Genomic DNA, 19373 nt, shown 5'->3' with positions numbered 1-19373 from the left:
GGTACCAGTACAGAGTGTGTAACATGGGTCCGTGGAAGAGCAGCGTGCATGCAGCCTTGATGATCTGCAGCAGCAGGAAATGGCGCCTTCCCCGCCTCTGGTACCAATTTGGGAAGCCCTGCCCTTTACAATGGCGCACGGTCACTCACATTATTATACTGGCCATGAGTAAATTTCATATAGGTAACAGCACAGACAAGACCTAGAGAGCAGTGAGCACTGCGGGGCATGAGCCCTGAGCCAGTTTTGTCCGCGGCGGGCACCGCAGTTCGTGGCCTGTGACCGCTGCACGACATGCCACCAAACTGCACTGGGGACACGCTAACCAGGACCCCGGTGTAACACTCGCCGCACCTCGATCTTCGCCATCTATTAGAGGGTGAGGCTAGCTGCTGGCGTGGGCACACATACGATGTGTGATCAGCACCTCAGGAGCTCAGTGTCCTGGCAGCTGGGATTACGGACCATTAACCCTCAGGAGGTTACCTTCAGGAAGTCCCACGAAGAAGGTAGCCTGGCTGCCAACCAGGACTACCTGAAAACAATAAACTAAAACTAAAATTAAAGGAAACTCTCTGGAGCTCCAGAGAAATGCACCCAGCTCCTTAGGCACATTTTTCTAAACTAAGTCTGGAAGGATGGGCATAGAGGGGAGGAGCCAGCACACACATACTCTAGACACACTAAATGTTTTAAAGTGCCAGACTCCAGTGGACCTGATCTGTACCCCATGGTACTAAAGTACAGTTCCCCAGTATCCACTAGGACGTTAGAGAAAGGGGAAATTTGGGTATTTTTACAATGTCACACATACATGTTTACACAATAGCAGGAGAATTACAGTGTCCAATAATTATATTAAATTTATGTATATTTACATTTCTTAAAAGATTTCCTTTACACTACAGATATGTCCTCATACACTGTAGTTCAACTTGCAGCAAATAGCCCCTCTCTGAGCACCAGCTCCCAGGTGACTATGTTGTACCAAATGCCTTATTTGCATAAATAAAACTGGAAAACTACTGAGCTACATTACACTGATCACCCTGATGTGCGACATTCGCACATCTGTGTGTGACTGAGTCTGAATCTGGGTAAGAAGTGCTGCAATGCAGTGGCCTTGGCTTTTTCTCACGCCAAGTTCTAATGTGATTCATCTGGAACTTTAGACATTTTTAAAATAAGAATTTACTTACCGATAATTCTATTTCTCGGAGTCCGTAGTGGATGCTGGGGTTCCTGAAAGGACCATGGGGAATAGCGGCTCCGCAGGAGACAGGGCACAAAAAGTAAAGCTTTCCGATCAGGTGGTGTGCACTGGCTCCTCCCCCTATGACCCTCCTCCAGACTCCAGTTAGGTACTGTGCCCGGACGAGCGTACACAATAAGGGAGGAATTTTGAATCCCGGGTAAGACTCATACCAGCCACACCAATCACACTGTACAACCTGTGATCTGAACCCAGTTAACAGTATGATAACAGCGGAGCCTCTGAAAAGATGGCTCACAACAACAATAACCCGATTTAGTTAGCAATAACTATGTACAAGTATTGCAGATAATCCGCACTTGGGATGGGCGCCCAGCATCCACTACGGACTCCGAGAAATAGAATTATCGGTAAGTAAATTCTTATTTTCTCTATCGTCCTTGTGGATGCTGGGGTTCCTGAAAGGACCATGGGGATTATACCAAAGCTCCCAAACGGGCGGGAGAGTGCGGATGACTCTGCAGCACCGAATGAGAGAACTCCAGGTCCTCTTTTGCCAGGGTATCAAATTTGTAGAATTTTACAAACGTGTTCTCCCCCGACCACGTAGCTGCTCGGCAAAGTTGTAATGCCGAGACCCCTCGGGCAGCCGCCCAAGATGAGCCCACCTTCCTTGTGGAATGGGCCTTAACAGATTTAGACTGTGGCAGGCCTGCTACAGAATGTGCAAGTTGAATTGTGCTACCAATCCCACGAGCAATCGACTGCTTAGAAGCAGAAGCACCCAGCATTGTTGGGTGCATACAGGATAAACAGCAAGTCAGATTTCCTGACTCCAGCCAACCTGGAAACTATATTTTCAGGGCCCTGATAACATCCAGCAACTTGGAGTCCTCCAAGTCCCTAGTAGCCGCAGGTACCACAATAAGCTGGTTCAGGTGAAACGCTGACACCACCTTAAGGAGAAACTGGGGACGAGTCCGCAGCTTTGCTCTGTCCGCATGGACAATCAGATATGGCTTTGTGAGATAAAGCCGCCAATTCTGACACTCGCCTGGCCGAGGCCAGGACCAACAGCATGGTCATTTTCCATGTGAGATATATCAAATCCACAGATTTGAGTTGTTTAAACCAATGTGATTTTTTAGGAATCCCAAAACTACGTTGAGATCGCCCAGTGCCACTGGAGACATCAAAGGGGCTGTATATGCAGTACTCCCTTAACAACTTCTGGACTTCAGGAACTGAAGCCAATTTCTTTCTGGAAGAAAATCAACAGGCCGAAATTTGAACCTTAATGGACCCAATTTGAGACCCATAGACACTCCTGTTTGCAGGAAATGTAGAAATTAACCTAGTTGAAATTCTTCCGTGGAGCCTTCCTGGACTCACACCCTGGCACATATTTTCACCTAAGTGGTGATAATGTTGTGCGGTCACCTCCTTCCTGGCTCTGACCAGGGTAGGGATGACCTCTTCCGGAATGCCTCTTTCCCTTAGGATCCGGCGTTCACCCGCCTTGGCGTCAACGCAGCTGCGGTAAGTCCCGGAACAGACACGGTTCTTGCCGAATCAAGACCCTTCTTAGTATCTCTTGAAGTTCCGGGAACCAAGTCCTTCTTGGCCAAACCGGAGCCACGAGTATAGTTCTTACTCCTCTCCTTCCTATCATTTTCAATACATTGGGTATGAAAAGCAGAGGATGGAACACATACACCGACTGGTACACCGACGGTGTTACCAGAGCGTCCCAGCTATTGCCTGAGTGTCTCTTGACCTGGCGCTTCAGGCGGGACGCCATCATAACCACCTTTGGTCTTTCCCAACGGTTTACAATCATGTGGAAACTTCCAGATTAAGTTTCCACTTTTCCGGGTGGAATTCATTTATGCTGAGGAAATCTTCCCAGTTGCCCACTCCCGGAATGAACACTGCTGACAGTGTTATCACATGATTTTCCGCCCAGCGAAGAATCCTTGCTGTCATTGCCCTCCTGCTTCTTGTGTCGCCCCGTCTGATAACGTGGGCGACCGCCATGATGATGTCCTACTGGATCAGCACCGGTTGACTTTGAAGCAGGAGTCTTCCTAGGCTCAGAGCATTGTAAATTGCCCTTAGCTCCAGTATATTCATGTGGAGAGAAGTCTCCAGACTTGACCACACTTCCTTGGAAAATTTTTTTTTTTTTCCTTGTGTGACTACTCCCCAGCCTCTCAGGCTGGTATCCGTGGTCCCCAGAACACAGTCCTGAATGCTGAGTGTGCTGCCCTCTAAAAGATGAGCACTCTGCAGCCCCCACAGAAGAGACACCCTTGTCCTTGGAGACAGGATTATCCGCTGATGCATCTGAAAATGCGATCCGGACCATTCGTCCAGCAAATCCCCTGAGATCTGCCGAATGGAATCGCTTCGTAAGAAGCCACCATTTTTCCCAGGACTCCTGTGCATTGATGCACTGATACTTGGCCTGGTTTTAGGAGGTTTCTGACTAGGTCGAATAACTCCTTGGCTTTTTCCTCCCGGAGGAACACCTTTTTCTGGACTATGCCCAGAATCATTCCTAGGAACAGCAGACGTATCGTCGGAAAACAGCTGCGATTCTTGGAATATTTAGAATCCAGTCGTGCTGTCGTAGAACTACTTTAGATAGTGCTCTTCCGACCTCCAACTGTTCTCTGGAACTTGCCCTTTTCAGGATATCGTCCAAGTAAGGGATAATTTAGATGCCTTTTTTCTTTGAAGAAACATCTTTTCGGCCATTACCTTGGTAAAAGGCCCGGGGTGCCGTGGATAATTCAAACGGCATCGTCTGAAACTGATATTGACAGTTCTGTACCACGAACCAGAGGTACCCTTGTTGAGAAGGGCAAATTTGGACATGGAGGTAATCCTTGATGTCCAGGGACACCATATAGTCCCCTTTTTTCCGGTTCGCTATCACTGCTCTGAGTGACTCCATCTCGATTTGAACCTTTTATGTAAGTGTTCAAAGATTTCAGTTTAGACTATGTCTCACCAAGCCGTCTGGCTTCAGTACCACAATATAGTGTGGAAAAATAATACCCTTTTCCTTGTTGTAGGAGGGGTACTTTGATTATCACCTGCTGGATATACAGCTTGTGAATTGTTTCCAATGTTGCCTCCCTGTCGGAGGGAGCCGTTGGTAAAGCAGACTTCAGAAACCTGCGAGGAGAAGATGTCTCGACTCTCCAATCTGTACCCCTGGGATAATACTTGTACTATCTAGGGGTCAACCTGCGAGTGATCCCACTGCGCGCTGAGACTCTTGAGACTACCCCCCCACCTTGAGTCCGCTTGCACGGCCCCAGCGTCATGCTGAGGACTTGGCAGACGCGGTGGAGGGCTTCTTTTCCTGGGAAGGGGCTGCCTGCTGCAGTCTACTTCCCTTACCTCTATGTCTGGGCAGACATGACTGGCCTTTTGCCTGCATGCCCTCATGGGAAAGGAAGGATTGAGGCTGAAAAGACGGTGTCTTTTTCAGCTGAGATGTAACTTGGGGTAAAAAGGTTGGATTTCCCAGCTGTTGCCGTGGTCCCCAGGTCCGATGGACCGACCCCAACTAACTCCTTCCCTTTATACGGCAATACTTCCATGTGCCGTATGGGATCTGTATCACCTGACCACTGTCGTGTCCATGACATCTTCTGGGTGATATGGACAACGTACTTATCTTGATGCCAGAGAGCAAATATCCCTCTGTGCATCTCACGTACATATATATAGAATGCATCCTATTAAATGCTCTATATGAATAAAATATTTTCAGTCAGGGAATCCGACCAAGCCAACCCAGCACTGCATCTCCAGGCTGATGGCGATCGCTGGTCGCAGTATAACCACCGTATGTGTGTATATACTTTTTAGGATATCTTTCCAGCTTCCTATCAGCTGGCTCCTTGAGGGCGGCCGTATCTGGAGACGGTAACGCCACTTGATAAGCGTGTGAGCGCCTTATCACCCTAAGGGGTGTTTCCCAACGCGCCCTAATTTCTGGCGGGAAAGGGTATAACGCCAATATTTGCTATCGGGGTAACCCCACGCATCATCACACACTTCTTTTTATTTTATCTGATTCAGGAAAAACTACAGGTAGTTTTTTCACTCCCACATAATACCCTTTTTTGTGGTACTTGTAGTATCAGAAATATGCAACACCTCCTTCATTGCCCTTAACGTGTGGCCCTAATGAGAAATATGTTTGTTTATTCACCGTCGACATTGGATTCAGTGTCCGTGTCTGTGTCTGTGTCGACCGACTGAGGTAAATGGGCGTTTTTAACGCCCCTGACGGTGTTTCTGAGACGCCTGGACCGGTACTAATAGTTTGTCGGCCGTCTCACGTCGTCAACCGACCTTGCGTGTTGACATTCTCACGTAATTCCCTAAATAAGCCATCCATTCCGGTGTCGACTCCCTAGAGAGTGACATCACCATTACAGGCAATTTCTCCGCCTCCTCACCAACATCGTCCTCATACATGTCGACACACACGTACCGACACACAGCACACACACCGGGAATGCTCTGACAGAGGACAGGACCCACACTAGCCCTTTGGGGAGACAGAGGGAGAGTTTGCCAGCACACACCAAAACGCTATAATTATATAGGGACAACCTTATATAAGTGTTTTCCCTTATAGCATCTTTATATATATCTCAATATCGCCAAAATCAGTGCCCCCCCTCTCTGTTTTAACCCTGTTTCTGTAGTGCAGTGCAGGGGAGAGCCTGGGAGCCTTCTCTCCAGGCTTTCTGTGAGAGAAAATGGCGCTGTGTGCTGAGGAGATAGGCCCCGCCCCTTTTTCGGCGGGCTCGTCTCCCGCTATTTAGTGAATCTTGGCAGGGGTTAAATATCTCCATATAGCCTCTGGGGGCTATATGTGAGGTATTTTTCGCCAAAAAAGGTTTTCATTTGCCTCCCAGGGCGCCCCCCTCCCAGCGCCCTGCACCCTCAGTGACTGCCGTGTGAAGTGTGCTGAGAGGAAAATGGCGCACAGCTGCAGTGCTGTGCGCTACCTTTAGAAGACTGCAGGAGTCTTCAGCCGCCGATTCTGGACCTCTTCTTACTTCAGCATCTGCAAGGGGGCCGGCGGCGCGGCTCCGGTGACCATCCAGGCTGTACCTGTGATCGTCCCTCTGGAGCTGATGTCCAGTAGCCAAGAAGCCAATCCATCCTGCACGCAGGTGAGTTCACTCCTTCTCCCCTAAGTCCCTCGTTGCAGTGATCCTGTTGCCAGCAGGACTCACTGTAAAATAAAAAACCTAAGCTAAACTTTCTCTAAGCAGCTCTTTAGGAGAGCCACCTAGATTGCACCCTTCTCGGCCGGGCACAAAAATCTAACTGGAGTCTGGAGGAGGGTCATAGGGGGAGGAGCCAGTGCACACCACCTGATCGGAAAGCTTTACTTTTTGTGCCCTGTCTCCTGCGGAGCCGCTATTCCCCATGGTCCTTTCAGGAACCCCAGCATCCACAAGGACGATAGAGAAAAGTAATTTCTGTGCAGTTAAAGTCGCAACCCAGAGTCACTAGTACATTTTTGAGTGGCGTTTTACTTCGTCTGCAATCCAAGTAAGATGAAAAATTTGAAGAACAGCATGCTACACCTCTCGGAGCATTACAGTCGCACTGGACATCTAGCATTGTATGACACTAGACCAGGCATGTCCAAACTGCGGCCCTCCAGCTATTGTGGAACTACATATCCCAGCATTCCCTGACACAGTTTTGCTGTCAGAGAATCCTAAAGCTGTGTCAGGGCATGCTGGGATGTGTAGCTTGTCAACAGCTGGAGGGCCGTAGTTTGGACATGCCTGCACTAGACGTATTAGGACACATTTATAGCTAAAAAAAAAAAAAAAAACAGTATTTTTTTTTTTTTAACAGTAGAACAAAAGGAAATCCAAGATCCTTTGTCTCAGTTCTCCGCTGTAAAACTACAATACTTATATTCCACGCCTTAGCTAACAAATAATATACATCAGCTGTCTTGCACAGAAGCTAAAATACAATAAGTACAATTAGATACCCTGCAAATGAGCTTGTCAATTTTCAGAAGAAATTCCTTGCTGCATTTCTGGGAACTGGAATCCTTCTGTAGTAAGCCTTCAAGAGGTAGAAACGTATGCCTTCTCAATGCATTGTCAATATGTGCTTCGACCTAATAAAGAGAAGAGTTTTGTAAACTATTAATACAATATTTTGTCTTTTTTAAAATTACAAAAAATAAGATTTTACTCACCGGTAAATCTATTTCTCGTAGTCCGTAGTGGATGCTGGGAACTCCGTAAGGACCATGGGGAATAGACGGGCTCCGCAGGAGACTGGGCACTCTAAAAGAAAGATTAGGTACTATCTGGTGTGCACTGGCTCCTCCCTCTATGCCCCTCCTCCAGACCTCAGTTAGGATACGGTGCCCGGAAGAGCTGACACAATAAGGAAGGACTTTGAATCCCGGGTAAGACTCATACCAGCCACACCAATCACACCGTATAACTCGTGATACTATACCCAGTTAACAGTATGAAATATAACTGAGCCTCTCAACAGATGGCTCAACAATAACCCTTTAGTTAGGCAATAACTATATACAAGTATTGCAGACAATCCGCACTTGGGATGGGCGCCCAGCATCCACTACGGACTACGAGAAATAGATTTACCGGTGAGTAAAATCTTATTTTCTCTGATGTCCTAGTGGATGCTGGGAACTCAGTAAGGACCATGGGGATTATACCAAAGCTCCCAAACGGGCGGGAGAGTGCGGATGACTCTGCAGCACCGAATGAGAGAACTCAAGGTCCTCCTCAGCCAGGGTATCAAATTTGTAGAATTTACGTGTTTGCCCCTGACCAAGTTGCAGCTCGGCAAAGTTGTAAAGCCGAGACCCCTCGGGCAGCCGCCCAAGATGAGCCCACTTTCCTCGTGGAATAGGCTGTTACTGATTTAGGATGCGGCAATCCAGCCGCAGAATGCTCCAGCTGAATTGTGCTACAAATTCAGCGAGCAATAGTCTGCTTAGAAGCAGGAGCACCTATTTTGTTGGGTGCCTACAGGATAAAAAAACGAGTCAGTTTTCCTGACTCCAGCCGTCATGGAAATATAAATTTTTAAGGCCCTGACTACGTCCAGTAACTTGGAATCTTCCAAGTCCCTAGTAGCCGCAGGCACTACAATAGGTTGGTTCAAGTGAAAAGCTGATACCACCTTAGGGAGAAACTGGGGACGAGTCCTCAATTCTGCCCTATCCATATGGAAAATCAGATAAGGACTTTTACATGACAAAGCCGCCAATTCTGACACACGCCTGGCCGAAGCCAAGGCCAATAACATGACCACTTTCCACGTGAGATATTTCAAATCCACAGTTTTAAATGGCTCAAACCAATGTGATTTTAAGAAACTCAACACCACGTTGAGATCCCAAGGTGCCACAGAAGGCACAAATGGGGGCTGAATATGTAGCACTCCCTTTACAAATGTCTGAACTCCAGGCAGTGAAGCCAGTTCTTTCTGGAAGAAAATCGACAGAGCCGAAATCTGGACCTTAATGGAACCCAAATTTAGGCCCATAGTCACTCCTGACTGTAGGAAGTGCAGAAAACGACCCAGCTGAAATTCCTCTGTTGGGGCCTTCCTGGCCTCACACCACGCAACATATTTTCGCCAAATACGGTGATAATGGTTTGCGGTAACTTCTTTCCTGGCTTTTATCAGCGTAGGAATGACTTCCTCCGGAATGCCCTTTTGCTTTAGGATCCGGAATTCAACCGCCATGCCGTCCAACGCAGCCGTGGTAAGTCTTGGAACAGACAGGGCCCCTGCTGTAGCAGATCCTGTCTGAGCGGTAGAGGCCATGGGTCCTCTGATATTATTTCTTGAAGTTCTGGGTACCAAGCTCTTCTTGGCCCATCCGGAACCACGAGTATCGTTCTTACTCCTCGTTTTCTTATTATTCTCAGTACCCTTGGTATGAGAGGCAGAGGAGGGAATACATAAACCGACTGGTACACCCACGGTGTCACTAGAGTGTCCACAGCTATTGCCTGAGGGTCCCTTGACCTGGCGCAATATTTAGGCGGGACGCCATCATGTCCACCTGTGGCCTTTCCCAACGGTTTACCAACAGTTGGAAGACTTCTGGATGAAGTCCCCACTCTCCCGGGTGTCGGTCGTGTCTGCTGAGGAAGTCTGCTTCCCAGTTGTCCACTCCCGGAATGAACACTGCTGACAGTGCTAAGACGTGATTTTCCGCCCATCGGAGAATCCTTGTGGCTTCTGCCATAGCCATCCTGCTTTTTGTGCCGCCCTGTCGGTTTACATGGGCGACTGCCGTGATGTTGTCTGATTGGATCAGTACCGGCTGGTTTTGAAGCAGAGGCCTTGCCAGACTTAGGGCATTGTAAATGGCCCTCAGTTCCAGAATATTTATGTGTAGGGACGACTCCTGACTTGACCAAAGTCCTTGGAATTTTTTTTCCCTGTGTGACTGCCCCCCAGCCTCGAAGGCTGGCATCCGTGGTTACCAGGACCCAGTCCTGTATGCCGAATCTGCGGCCCTCTTGAAGATGAGCACTCTGCAGCCACCACAGTAGAGATACCGTGGTCCTTGGAGACAGGGTTATCAGCCGATGCATCTGAAGATGCGATTCCGACCACTTGTCCAAGAGGTCCCACTGAAAGGTTCTTGCATGGAACCTGCCGAATGGAATTTTGCTTTGTAAGAAGCTACCATTTTTCCCAGGACTCGTGTGCAGTGATGCAGTGATGCACCGATACCTGTTTTGGTTTCAGGAGGTCTCTGACTAGAGATGACAGCTCCTTGGCTTTCTCCTGCGGGAGAAACACTTTTTTCTGTTCTGTGTCCAGAACCATCCCCAGGAACAGCAGGTGTGTGGTAGGAACCAGCTGTGACTTTGGAATGTATAGAATCCATCCGTGCTGTTGTAGCACTTCCCGAGATAGTGCTACTCCGACCAACAACTGCTCCATGGACCTCGCCTTTATAAGGAGATCGTCCAGTACGGGATAATTAAAAACTCCCTTTTTTCGAAGGAGTATCATCATTTCTGCCATTACCTTGGTAAAGACCCTCGGTGCCGTGGACAGTCCAAACGGCAGTGTTTGGAATTGGTAATGGCAATCCTGTACCACAAATCTGAGGTACTCCTGGTGAGGATGGTAAATGGGGACATGTAGGTAAGCATCCTTGATGTCCAGGGATACCATGTAATCCCCCTCCTCCAGGCTTGCAATAACCGCCCTGAGCGATTCCATCTTGAACTTGAATTTTTTTATGTATGTGTTCAAGGACTTCAAATTTAAAATGGGTCTCACCGAACCGTCCGGTTTCGGTACCACAAACAGGGTGGAATAGTAACCCCGTCCTTGTTGAAGTAGTGGCACCTTGACTATCACCTGCTGGGAATACAGCTTGTGAATTGCCTCTAGCACAGCCTCCCTGCCTGAGGGAGTTGTCGGCAAGGCAGATTTGAGGAAACGGCGGGGGTGAGACGCCTCGAATTCCAGCCTGTACCCCTGAGATACTACTTGAAGGATCCAGGGATCCACCTGTGAGCGAGCCCACTGATCGCTGAAATTTTTGAGGCGGCCCCCCACCGTACCTGGCTACGCCTGTGGAGCCCCCGCGTCATGCGGTGGACTCAGAGGAAGCGGGGGAAGAATTTTGATTCTGGGAACTGGCTGACTGGTGCAGCTTTTTCCCTCTTCCCTCGTCTCTGTGCAGAAAGGAAGCGCCTTTGACCCGCTTGCTTTTCTGAAGCCGAAAGGACTGTACCTGATAATACAGTGCTTTCTTAGGCTGTGAGGAAACCGGAGGTAAAAAATGTTCTTCCCAGCTATTGCTGTGGATACGAGGTCCCAGAGACCATCCCCAAACAATTCCTCACCCTTATAAGGCTCTATGTGCCTTTTAAAGTCAGCATCACCTGTCCAGTGTCGGGTCTCTAATACCCTCCTGACAGAATGGACATTGCATTAATTCTGGATGCCAGCCGGCAAAATATCCCTCTGTGCATCCCTCATATATAAGACGACGTCTTATGTTCGCAAAATAGTATCCCTGTTTGACAGGGTTACAGACCACGCTGCAGCAGCACTATCTGCAGGTCTCAGTCTAGTACCTGAGTGTGTAAATACAGACTTCAGGATAGCCTCCTGCTTTTTATCAGCAGGTACCTTCAAAGTGGCCGTATCCTAAGACGGCAGTGCCACCTTTTTTGACAAACGTGTGAGCGCCTTATCCACCCTAGGGGATATCTCCCAGCGTAACTTATCATCTGGCGGGAAAAGGTACGCCATCGGTAACTTTTTAGAAATTACCAGTTTCTTATCGGGGGAACCCACGCTTTTTCACACTTCATTCACTCATTTGATGGGGGAACAAAACACTGCCTGCTTTTTCTCCCCAAACATAAAACCCTTTTTTGTGGTACTTGGGTTAATGTCAGAAATGTGTAACACATTTTTTATTGCCGGGATCATGTAACGGATGTTCCTAGGGGACTGTGTATATGTCTCAACCTCGTCGACACTGGAGTCAGACTCCGTGTCGACATCTGTGTCTGCCATCTGAGGGAGCGGGCGTTTTTGAGCCCCTGATGGCCTTTGAGACGCCTGGGCAGGCGCGGGCTGAGAAGCCGGCTGTCCCATAGCTGGTTACGTCATCCAGCCTTTTATGTAAGGAGTTGACACTGTCGGTTAATACCTTCCACCTATCCATCCACTCTGGTGTCGGCCCACAGGGGGCGACATCACATTTATCGGCATCTGCTCCGCCTCCACATAAGCCTCCTCATCAAACATGTCGACACAGCCGTACCGACACACCGCACACACACAGGGAATGCTCTGACTGAGGACAGGACCCCACACAGCCCTTTGGGGAGACAGAGAGAGAGTATGCCAGCACACACCAGAGCGCTATATAATGTAGGGATAAACACTATCACTGAGTGAATTTTCCCCAATAGCTGCTTGTATAAACAATATTGCGCCTAAATTTAGTGCCCCCCCCCCCCCCTCTCTTTTTAACCCTTTGAGCCTGAAAACTACAGGGGGGAGCCTGGGGAGCTGTCTTCCAGCTACACTGTGAAGAGAAAATGGCGCCAGTGTGCCGAGGGAGATAGCTCCGCCCCTTTTTCGCGGACTTTTCTCCCGCTTTTTTATGGATTCTGGCAGGGGTAATTATCACATATATAGCCTCTGGGGCTATATATTGTGATTATTTTGCCAGCCAAGGTGTTTTTATTGCTGCTCAGGGCGCCCCCCTCCAGCGCCCTGCACCCTCAGTGACCGGAGTGTGAAGTGTGTATGAGGAGCAATGGCGCACAGCTGCAGTGCTGTGCGCTACCTTGGTGAAGACTGAAGTCTTCTGCCGCCGATTTTCCGGACCATCTTCATGCTTCTGGCTCTGTAAGGGGGACGGCGGCGCAGCTCCGGGAACGAACACCAAGGACGGGTCCTGCGGTCGATCCCTCTGGAGCTAATGGTGTCCAGTAGCCTAAGAAGCCCAAGCTAGCTGCAAGCAGGTAGGTTCGCTTCTTCTCCCCTTAGTCCCTCGTTGCAGTGAGCCTGTTGCCAGCAGGTCTCACCGTAAAATAAAAAACCTAACATATACTTTCTTTCTAGGAGCTCAGGAGAGCCCCTAGTGTGCATCCAGCTCGGCCGGGCACAGAAATCTAACTGAGGTCTGGAGGAGGGGCATAGAGGGAGGAGCCAGTGCACACCAGATAGTACCTAATCTTTCTTTTAGAGTGCCCAGTCTCCTGCGGAGCCCGTCTATTCCCCATGGTCCTTATGGAGTTCCCAGCATCCACTAGGACGTCAGAGAAATATATTTTATTTTGGAAAGAGCGGCATATGACAAATATTGTCAGTGCATTATATTATAGACTAGGTCAGGGATGGGGAACCTTCGGCCCTCCAGCTGTTGTTGAACTACATATCCCAGCATGCCCTGCAACCGTTTTAGCATGGCCAAATAGCAAAACTGTAGCAAGGCATGCTGGTATGTGTAGTTCAACAGCTGGAGGGCCAAAGGTTCCCCACCCCTGGACTAGGTGATTTATCGCGCCCTACGGGCACTCTTCACACCGTCGTAAGGGGCTACGCCCTCTTAACCCTTGCACGCCCCTGGTGGCGTGCAATATTTTTATTATATGGAGTATTAACACCAATCATAATTGGTTAAGGGGTCGTAGCCCCTTGCAACGGTGCAAACAGCGCACGCAGGGCCTGATGAATCACCTAGTAGGTGCTGTGGTTAGGGGAGTGGTGGGTGCAGGGGAGACATGGATGGGAGAGGGGGCCCGGGGGGTGCCGCAGGGGGGGGGAGGGGCGGTTGCGGGGCTGATGTAGGTGGGGGAGGGGCTGGTGGAGCCGCGGGTGGAGGAGGGGCGGGGGTGCTGCGGGTGAGGATTCGGAGCCACCGTAGGAGGTGGAGGGGGAGTGCCACGGATGGGGCCCGGAGGAACTGCGAGTGGGGGAGGGGCGAGTAATGCTTCTCCTCCTGGAAGCAGCTAAGCTGCTGTCCTCCTTTTGGCAGTGACTCTCCCGGAGACTCGCACATCAGCCAGTCACTATTGTTAGCGCCTGTGCCACAATATGCCGCATTACATGGAAGAAGATGCACTCAATAAACTACAGCTCCCAGCAGCCCTTAGAGGCAGAATGCTTCGGCGCTAAGGGCTGCTGGGAGCTGTAATTTATTTAGTGCGTCTACTTCCCTGTAATACGGCGCGTTGGGACACCGGCGCAAACAATAGTGACTGGCTGGCAGAACTGACTGACTCGCTGAATGAATGTAAAAGGTGAGAGTGATGCCACTGCAGTGCACTGCACCTTTTACATTGATTCAGCATCCAGACATTACCCTCCGCGATATCACCCACTCTATCCGTTGTATTACCATCTCGGCGCTTCCAGGCCGGCAGCCCAGGTGCTGTGTTGCGGAGTCAGGGCCTCTGGTGATCTGGGCGCGGCTGTGGCAGGGAGGCACTTCTGTGACATCACGCGCAGAGGAGGCTTCGGGGCTCAAAGTGTACGGCGCAGGGAGGGCTATGAAAGCCTTCCACTGCACCGCTTTCATACACATCTATGCCAGTGGCCGCAGCAGCTTTTGTTCCACCTGCACCGTGGCTAGGGAGTGGGGATTGTTGATGCCGGATGGGGCAGGCGGACTGGCAGCAGAACATAGGACGCTGCAGTAGAAGGATTCCCCCCCCCCCCCCCCCCCCCCCTATTTACAGCGCAGAGACTGACTTTATACCCTCCAACTGTAACTTTTTGGCAGGTACAGTAGCTTTTTTATGGACTGTACCGATTTTTGGCTCTCCAAACTTCCACTGAAAGTATAGGAAAAGGGAGCCACGCCCCCTTTTCAAATTTGTACCTATTTTTAGGTGTAAATTGTTGTAGGGTATGTTGCTGTAGATGCAGTGGGCCTATTTTGGGGTGTGGGCCTGGAGCTGCAGCTCCATCAGCCCCATTGAAAATCCTGCTCTGGGAATACACAGCAGCCAAAGGGCAGAGCCTCCCATTGGATGTAACCTGTGTGGGAGTGCGTTTCTCGCCCAATCAGCTGTGGACTGGGTGAGATAGACTTGCTGCTAACCCAATGAGAGCTCCTACCCACGCCCAGCGTTATACACATAGTCTGGGCTATTACATAGGAGATATATAGACTCAATAAACCATTAAGCATGAGACGCCTGGCACAAGTGAATGTGCGTCTTAGTCGCAATACAATGTGAAAAAGCCGCTTTACAAGAATACGCTGATTAATTTTATATAAAACACTTGTATAGTATGTATGCGACTGAGTCTCTATAGAGTGCAACATAGAACTTGCTGTGTATGTAACTGCTGCTCTGCAACACTTCGTATACAAATTCAGGCTCAGTTACACACAAATTTACAAGTGTCGCATAACAAACTGATTAGTGCAGTCTCGCAAAGTGGTTTTGTTACATCAAATTGAAAGTGTGACACCACAAAAGACTATCGTTGAAAGGGACCAAGTACGACATATCTGTATAAATTGTCTTCTTAGGAGTTAATATATTGTTGCTTCATACCTGCATATCTTCCTTTGGTGGCATAGCTGTATGAGAAAGAAAATAATGACTGTTAAAGGAAAAAAATATACATGTTTCTTTGTTACTCTTTTATAGTGCCTTAACCCAGGGCTGTTTCTAGCCAATTCGGCTCACAGTGCGAGATTAGAAAAAGCACCCCCCCTCCCCCCCACACACACCTTGACATAAGAAAAAAAAATGCCCCCCCCCCCTCACTATAGATATAAAAAGTTAAAGGAATGTGCGCGCTCCCGGCAATGGGGCGTGGCCTCAATAAAATGGACGTGGTCTCATTAAAATGGGCGCGGCCTCGTCTGAAAAGACTACCTTACACCGACAGATCACGGCAACCACAGGAAAATATATAATATATATATATATATATATATATATATATATATAATGAACGACTGCTCCGGCACTCCATATAGTCCAATGCTGGACTAGTCTTGCTCTGGTGCCCTCCCCGACCGGGAACCGGTGGCATGCAGGGAAAGAATTGAGGCGGCACTCAGAGGCTTGAAACAGCATTCATATATTTGTGCAAATGGTGCAAATCATATCGACGTTTCGGGGACCTATTCCCCTTCTTCAGGATAACACAAGTGACAAACATGGGTGTTTAAATATACAACACAAACACTTACCCTCTGTCCCCATCCAATCTACAGCTGCAGCGTGTCCGTCCGGCCGCTCTCTCATGACTTCCGCCAGGCTGCTCGTGTCTCAGCGGAACCGGAAATGATGTTACAAATGCAAGGCGCGTTACCATGGTTACCTCTCGGGACTTTACACACTGCCCGAGTGTCATACCACGGCCGCTTCGCTTCCACTGCCTCTCACCAATCGCACAATCCCGCGAGATCTCGAGTCCTGGCAAGGAAGACAAATAGCGTTACCATGGAACCGCTGTCAACTGTGCACAATATAAACAAACAAATGATGAAAAATGAAAAAAAAAGTGACATGTTAAGATGACATTTTACCGTCAATATTGTGACAAACATCTAATTAAAAAATACTGGTGCAAACTCTATTGGGCATAAATTTAAAAACATCTGAAAGTATAGAGCAGAGCAAAATGCACATCTGGATCTCCATGTAATAAAAAACAGAGAACCTGTTAGACAGAATATTAAAGCAGGCACTATCTATGTGGCAGCAGGAATTTCATAATGCTGCTTTGTGTTAAGAAAATGAACTATGAAAGACATACACACAGAGCCCCAAGAGCTGACTTGTCTTACACATGGGGTCGGCTAACTGAGGCCCAATCACTTCCACAAAAATTTTTTTTACAAGAAATTAATTAATCCCAAATTGTCATTAAGCCCCCCAGGTTTCAAAGTGTTAAGCCTATGGATCCACATGGACTCTAGCTGTAGTAATTTGCGTCCTCGATTACCCCCCCGTATTGATTCGGGGACGTGGTCGATAATGCGGTGTTTAAACGTGGCCATTGAATGTCTAAATGTAACAAAATGTTTGGCAACGGGCTGTTCCCCACTGCCCGATGCCAACGCATTCCTAATGGCAAGTCTGTGCTGTGCCATTCTGATTTTAAATTGGCATTCTGTTTTGCCAACATAATACCGCCCGCATGGGCAAATGATGGCGTAGATGACGAACTTGGTACTGCATGTAAGGGGCTATTTAATTTTGTACAACTTTCCTGAAAACGGATGAGCTATGGTGGTACCTATTGACATGTGGGAACAAGTAGTGCAACCAGTGCACTTAAAGCAACCATTACGTCTGGTAAGGAAGTGTGTGGGATTAGCTCTCAATTTTGCCATGTCAGTTTTTACTAATATATCCCTGATGCTTCTTCCTTTTTTATAACTGGGCATGATGCGTTTGTCGTGTAGCATCTTTAATTCCGGATCTGATGTTACAATGGGCCACAGCTGATTTAATTGACGTTGCCTTTCCCTACTTGTCACATCATATTCACACACCCAAGGGATAATTTTAGTCATATCTTTGGAGTGTTTGGGTTTCTTTGAGGCTTCCCTCTGAGAAGCCTCTGCCTTTAAGCGGGCCGATCGTATTAGCGCCAGGGGATAACCTCTAGACAGGAATCTGTCTTCCATATCGATGCGATCAGTTGGCTTTCTATAAATCCTGACATGTCTTTATAGAAAGCCAACTGATCGCAACACGATCTTGCGATTTGACAGCTTCCATCCCCGATCTACTGTCAGGGGTCTTCCTTACTCCCAGTTCCTGAGGGTGTGTAGGGCCAATAATAGCGATTCCACCAAGATGGATCAGCTTAAAGATATGGAAGACAGATTCCTGTCTAGAGGTTATCCCCTGGCGCTAATACGATCGGCCCGCTTAAAGGCAGAGGCTTCTCAGAGGGAAGCCTCAAAGAAACCCAAACACTCCAAAGATATGACTAAAATTATCCCTTGGGTGTGTGAATATGATGTGACAAGTAGGGAAAGGCAACGTCAATTAAATCAGCTGTGGCCCATTGTAACATCAGATCCGGAATTAAAGATGCTACACGACAAACGCATCATGCCCAGTTATAAAAAAGGAAGAAGCATCAGGGATATATTAGTAAAAACTGACATGGCAAAATTGAGAGCTAATCCCACACACTTCCTTACCAGACGTAATGGTTGCTTTAAAGTGCACTGGTTGCACTACTTGTTCCCACATGTCAATAGGTACCACCATAGCTCATCCGTTTTCAGGAAAGTTGTACAAAATTAAATGGCCCCTTACATGCAGTACCAAGTTCGTCATCTACGCCATCATTTGCCCATGCGGGCGGTATTATGTTGGCAAAACAGAATGCCAATTTAAAATCAGAATGGCACAGCACAGACTTGCCATTAGGAATGCGTTGGCATCGGGCAGTGGGGAACAGCCCGTTGCCAAACATTTTGTTACATTTAGACATTCAATGGCCACGTTTAAACACCGCATTATCGACCACGTCCCCGAATCAATACGGGGGGGTGATCGAGGACGCAAATTACTACAGCTAGAGTCCATGTGGATCCATAGGCTTAACACTTTGAAACCTGGGGGGCTTAATGACAATTTGGGATTAATTAATTTCTTGTAAAAAAAATTTTTGTGGAAGTGATTGGGCCTCAGTTAGCCGACCCCATGTGTAAGACAAGTCAGCTCTTGGGGCTCTGTGTGTATGTCTTTCATAGTTCATTTTCTTAACACAAAGCAGCATTATGAAATTCCTGCTGCCACATAGATAGTGCCTGCTTTAATATTCTGTCTAACAGGTTCTCTGTTTTTTATTACATGGAGATCCAGATGTGCATTTTGCTCTGCTCTATACTTTCAGATGTTTTTAAATTTATGCCCAATAGAGTTTGCACCAGTATTTTTTAATTAGATGTTTGTCACAATATTGACGGTAAAATGTCATCTTAACATGTCACTTTTTTTTTTCATTTTTCATCATTTGTTTGTTTATATTGTGCACAGTTGACAGCGGTTCCATGGTAACGCTATTTGTCTTCCTTGCCAGGACTCGAGATCTCGCGGGATCGTGCGATTGGTGAGAGGCAGTGGAAGCGAAGCGGCCGTGGTATGACACTCGGGCAGTGTGTAAAGTCCCGAGAGGTAACCATGGTAACGCGCCTTGCATTTGTAACATCATTTCCGGTTCCGCTGAGACACGAGCAGCCTGGCGGAAGTCATGAGAGAGCGGCCGGACGGACACGCTGCAGCTGTAGATTGGATGGGGACAGAGGGTAAGTGTTTGTGTTGTATATTTAAACACCCATGTTTGTCACTTGTGTTATCCTGAAGAAGGGGAATAGGTCCCCGAAACGTCGATATGATTTGCACCATTTGCACAAATATATGAATGCTGTTTCAAGCCTCTGAGTGCCGCCTCAATTCTTTCCCTATATATATATATATATATATATATATATATATATATATATATATATATTAAGCCATACACCGCAATGCCATTGATACATTAAATCCCTACTTACACATTACGGCAGGCAAGAATCGTCATTTTACACATTACGGCAGGCAAGAGTCCCCATTTT

General features: G+C 48.0%; 1 protein-coding gene across 7 annotated transcripts in view; it reads right to left on the bottom strand.

Moving 5' to 3' along the window:
- Positions 1–19373, bottom strand: part of SYCP2 (synaptonemal complex protein 2) — a 1046702-nt gene that overhangs the window by 914238 nt on the left and 113091 nt on the right. For all 7 annotated transcript variants that reach the window (XM_063959338.1, XM_063959341.1, XM_063959339.1 and 4 more), the window contains 2 exons: positions 15331–15356; positions 7263–7394 (listed from right to left, as the gene is read on the bottom strand). In XM_063959338.1, the coding sequence (XP_063815408.1) occupies positions 7263–7394; positions 15331–15356 (158 nt within the window). The remainder of the gene's footprint in view (positions 1–7262; positions 7395–15330; positions 15357–19373) is intronic.

This window comes from Pseudophryne corroboree, chromosome 3 (assembly GCF_028390025.1).
Source record: "Pseudophryne corroboree isolate aPseCor3 chromosome 3, aPseCor3.hap2, whole genome shotgun sequence".
Lineage (NCBI taxonomy): Eukaryota > Metazoa > Chordata > Amphibia > Anura > Myobatrachidae > Pseudophryne > Pseudophryne corroboree.
This window is presented reverse-complemented; position numbering and strand designations above follow the sequence as displayed.